The 5024-nt window shown below is 41.4% G+C and overlaps 1 protein-coding gene across 1 annotated transcript; it reads right to left on the bottom strand.

The window, feature by feature from the left end:
• Window positions 1-3468: 3468 nt before the first annotated feature.
• On the bottom strand, window positions 3469-3972 carry LOC122422818 (peptidyl-prolyl cis-trans isomerase A-like). The gene has a single exon (XM_043439521.1). The coding sequence runs from the start codon at window positions 3970-3972 to the stop codon at window positions 3469-3471; it is 504 nt and encodes a 167-aa protein (XP_043295456.1).
• Between the last annotated feature and the right edge of the window lie 1052 nt (window positions 3973-5024).

Genomic DNA, 5024 nt, shown 5'->3' on the forward strand with positions numbered 1-5024 from the left:
GATATAAGAAAAATATGGAGAGGTGTATTAATTATTGAAAAAAATGTAGTGCACCATTGACTTTCTAATCTTAGCCATAAGAAAATTTGAGGAAAGATATTGCTGTATGGGGAAACAGTGGAAACAGTGGCTGACTTTACTTTTCTGGGCTCCAAAATCACTGCAAATGGTGATTGCAGCCATGAAATTAAAAGACGCTTACTCTTTGGAAGGAAAGTTATGACCAACCTAGATAGCATATTTAAAAGCAGAGATTACTTTGCCAACAAAGGTCCACCTAGTCAAGGCTATGGTTTTTCCAGTAGTCATGTATGGGTGTGAGAGTTGGACTACAAAGAAAGCTGAGCGCCGAAGAATTGATGCTTTTGAACTGTGGTGTTGGAGAAGACTATTGTGAGTCCCTTGGACTACAAGGAGAGCCAACCAGTCCATCCTAAAGGAGATCAGTCCTGGGTATTCATTGGAAGGACTGATGCTGAAGCTGAAACTCCAATACTTTGGCCACCTCATGTGAAGAGCTGACTCATTGGAAAAGACCCTGATGCTGGGAAGGATTGGGGGCAGGAGGAGAAGGGGATGACCGAAGATGAAATGGTTGGATGGCATCACCGACTCGATGGACATGAGTTTGAGTAAGCTCCGGGAGCTGGTGATGGACAGGGAGGCCTGGCGTGCTGCGATTCATGGGGTCACAAGGAGTCAGACACGAGTGAACGACTGAACTGAACTGAACTGATTACTGTTTGAGAAAAGAGATGATTTGTGGAGAAAAACTGAAAGTTTTCTTCTTCTCCAGGTTGATTATAACTGGTCCTTAAGTGGTCTATAAATTTTACAGTGTGTCTCCTGACACTAATAAAGGCAACTTCTTTAGGGATTTTGAGAGAAGTATGTATTTTTATTTCCTATTTTGTCCCCTTAAGCTGGAACCTAGCAGAACTTTTTTGCCTTTAATATTGCTCAATTTCACCTTAATATTACCCAAGTCCTATTTTAGCTCAGTTTTCTTCAGAGTTATACAGCTATTAGTCAATCAAAGTGCATTTGCTTTTCAGTTTCATACAGAGACACATGGAACTAAATGCTTTTCTATCCTGAAAAATATGAGTTTCCAAAGAAGTGAATGTGTTGTGAGGAGCTTGTCTTTGTTAGGTGAGATTTTTTGAGGCCTCATAAAAAAACATACTTTATTTGTGTATTGCTTTATAGTTTTCACAAAATGATTGTCTCGTGTAGTGTCTCACTTTTCACTGGCATGAGAACTCTCTCACCTGAGAGTAATGACTTCTGTTTTACACCTGAAGACACTGAAAATCAAAGAGGGCATGTGACATGATAGTCACTGAGCTGAAAAGTGCTGGGAGTCACAATGGGTCTTGTGGCTCCATGTCCAATGTTTTCTTGACAGACCTTTACTGGGTGACCCCCCCCCCCCCCTCCACCAATGCTTGTCAAGAGTGTGGTGGTAAAATATTTCTCTTCAGGTCAACATACTAATGTGATTTGTAAAGTTTACATATACTAGAAAGTAAAATATTGCTCAGTGTTAAGAATTGGAATCAAAGAACCACTTCTTTCGGTTATAAAGGCAAAGTATGTTTCCTCCATGCCCAACTGAATCATACTGACAACCAGTTGTACTAAAAAGCAGCTTGGTACCCACGATTTCTGGGCTCAAATTTAGAGCCAAGAACGTGAGGACTGAGGTAGGGCTGGTGGAGCTGAAAGTACCCTGGAGAGCCTGAAAGAATTATTATATAGATTGTGAGAAATTGGTCTGTGGGGATGATAACTCGGTTTACTCACTTTCTCCATTTTAGTCAATTATCAAGCAGAAAAGGAGAACATTTTCCTTGGAATGACTTGTTTTCTTGTCAAATTTGCTATCTGCAATGTTTTAAATTTTAGTATGGTATCTGATAGTGGCTTGAGTGGAATTAGCCAATATTCTGGAGAATTATTACTTATATAATTTTGGTGGATTTCTAGTCCATGAAAATTATTGTTGTTGTTCAGTCTCTACATCATGTCCAACTCTGCAACTCCATGGACTGCAGCATGCCAGGCTTCCCTGTCCTTCACTATCTCCTGGAGTTTGCTCAGACTCATGTCTATTCATTTGATGATGCCATCCAATTATCTCACTTGCTGTCACCCCCTTCTCTTCCTGTCCTCAGTCTTTCCCAGCATCGGGGGTCTTTTCCAATGAGTTAGTTCTTTGCATCAATTATTGGTGACTTTAGTTAGTAATGATTTCTACCTCTAAATTCATAAATAAATCATAAAATATTATTGCTGAATAAATAAGGAATGATTTGTTATTAGGTGATTGTAAGTGCAAAAGTATGTCTCATGGAACTTTTTTTTTGTATCAGTTAAGATTTTTTTTCATTAGAAAACTGGTAAAAGGATACATTTCAAATCTGATACATGGTTGAATGGATTACTTTTTCAGCTAGACAAAGACACAGAGCAGAACTTTGCACTTGACTATGTGATAAGAAACCAGCTCTCTTGCAGAAAAGAATAATTAAAGCTGCCAATGGGAGATCTTTCATTGAAAACGTTTCTTGATCTTCAAAAAATGAGACATGGGGGTCATTTTTGAAGGTTGTTAGTAGCAGCAGCAGCAGTAGCAGCAGTATTTGAACTCAGCTAAGATTGACAAACATCATCTTCTGGACTAAAATTTTCTCAGACTCTTCTGAGCACTTCTCAGTTAAGCTCTGACTTTGGGCTTCCATGTCTGTCTTGGCCTTGTTAATTTTAGCAACAATCCTGTTGTCAGTGCGGCCAGAATCCTCTACCTTTGCTATGAAGGTGCTGTGATGTGCTCAGTCGCTTCAGCTGTGTCTGGCTCTTTGTGACCTCATGGACTGTCTCCTGCTAGGCTCCTCTGTCCATGGGATTTCCCAGGCAAGAATACTGGAGTGTGTCACCATGGCCTCCTCCAGGGGATCTTCTTGACCTAGGGATTGAGCCTGACTCTCCTGTGTCTCCTGAATTGCAGGCAGATTCTTTTTTTGTTGTTGTTTAGTTTTTATTTCATAATCATAAATTTAACTTTGAAATCCAGCTAAACTTGAAGAGGGGATAGGGAAAATATGGAACCCAAAAAACTAAAGTGAGAGCATAAAGATCATAGGATATTTCTAGCAGATGCAGGTGAAGGGTCCTTTCCTGGGCCGCAGAAGGAATGGTCTTGCGGTTAAGTAAGTTCAGTTCAGTTCAGTCGCTCAGTCATGTCCGACTCTTTGCGACCCCATGGACTGCAGCACACCAGGCCCCTCTCCATCACCAACTCCCGGAGTTTACCCAAACTCATGTCGACTGAGTCAGTGATGCCATTCAACCATCTCATCCTCTGTTGTCTCCTTCTCTTCCTGCGTTCAATCTTTTCCAGCATCAGGGTCTTTTCAAATGAGTCAGTTCTTCACATCAGGTTAAGTAAAGCACAAGTCAAATTTATCAGATTTGTCCACAGTCAGCAATGATCTTCTTGTTGGTCTTGTCATTACTGGACCCAAAGCACTCCACAGATTCCACAATATTCATGCCCTCTTTCATCTTGCCAAACACCACATGCTTGCCATCCAACCATTCAGTCTTGGCATTGCAGATGAAAAACTGGGAACCATTTGTGTTGGGGCCAGTGTTTACCATGGACAAAATGTCAGGACCTGTATGCTTCGGGATGGAATTCTTATCATCAGATTTCTTTCTATAGATGGACTTGCCACCGGTGTCATTTTGGCATGTGAAGTCACCACCCTGGCACATAAATCCTGGAATTATTCTGTGAAACCAGGAAATTCTATAACCAAATACTTTCTCCCCAGTGCTCAGAGCAGGAAAATTTTCTGCTGCGTTTGGAACTTTGTCTGCAAGCAGTTTGAAGGAGATGAGGCCCAAGGGCTCACCAAGGACAGCGATGTTGAAGAACAAGGTGGGGTTGACTGTGGGGTTGACCATGACCATGGGCAGCGTGGGAGGCTCCGAGGTGGTGGAGTCTTCAAGGCCGCAGGCAGATGCTTTACCTCTGAACCACCAGGGAAGCCTGTCCCTTGATATCTGATCACTCTTAATATCCGCTTAAGCTCCCCATCCTCTACCATCCCCAAGTGATGTGTGATCACCCTGGCCTGCCTTCAGCAAGAATCCTGCTAGGTTAGTTTAGCCAGAATCCCCCTGGCCCCATATTTCCCCTTAGTAATTTCCCATCCCCCAACTTTCATCCTGCTCCCTTACATTCCTGGCTATTAATCCCCACTTTTCCCTGTTGTATCTGGTGTGAAGTCCAGTCTCTCTTCCCTGATGCAAAACTCCTTGTCCTTATACCAGTCATGATGCTTCCCCTTAATGAATTCTGCCTCATTGTTCTTTAACAAGTATCATGATATCATGAATTTATTTTCTTTAACAGATAAGCTATTTGATCATTAATCTGAGGCCAAACAGTGACTTTACTAGTAATGAATCTTAAATCACTGAGTTCAAGGAAAAGCAGAAACCAAATCAAGGAGGCTGGGGCCTTTTTGTAAGATTGGTAAAAAGTGTGACATCTAAGGATGTATCAGTTAGTTGGAGAGAATAAAAGATCAGAATAAAGGTTTGGGTTTCCTTTGGTAATAAGCAGTCACTGAAAGCTTTCTAGGGACATTAGAAGATTCTGGAATGATATATAAAACAGAATGTGAGGGGGAAAAAAATAGAGACAATTTGGAGACTTTGCCAGTGCTCCAAATGAAAAATCCCAAGAGTCTAAAGTAAGCTAGTGGTGGTGAGAATGTGGAGGAAGAAATGGATGTTAGAGCTGTTATGAAGGCAGAATGACTATTGATTACATGTGGGCAACCGAGGGAGAGTGAACTGTTAAGGGTGTGAAAATGTTTTCAGCTTAGGGCTCAGGAGGATGGTGTCCCCATGAAGGAGGAAATGTATTTAGTTCAGTTAAAAATGTGGGGCTGACCTTTAGAGAAAAATAAGAGCTCTACATAGATAAAAAGGAATTATCAACATCCAGC

This window comes from Cervus canadensis, chromosome 20 (assembly GCF_019320065.1).
Source record: "Cervus canadensis isolate Bull #8, Minnesota chromosome 20, ASM1932006v1, whole genome shotgun sequence".
Taxonomy (NCBI): Eukaryota; Metazoa; Chordata; class Mammalia; order Artiodactyla; family Cervidae; genus Cervus; species Cervus canadensis.

Excerpts from the sequence above, each read along its gene's own strand:
- LOC122422818 (XM_043439521.1), bottom strand. The coding sequence starts at position 3,972 with ATGGTCAACCCCACAGTCAACCCCACCTTGTTCTTCAACATCGCTGTC.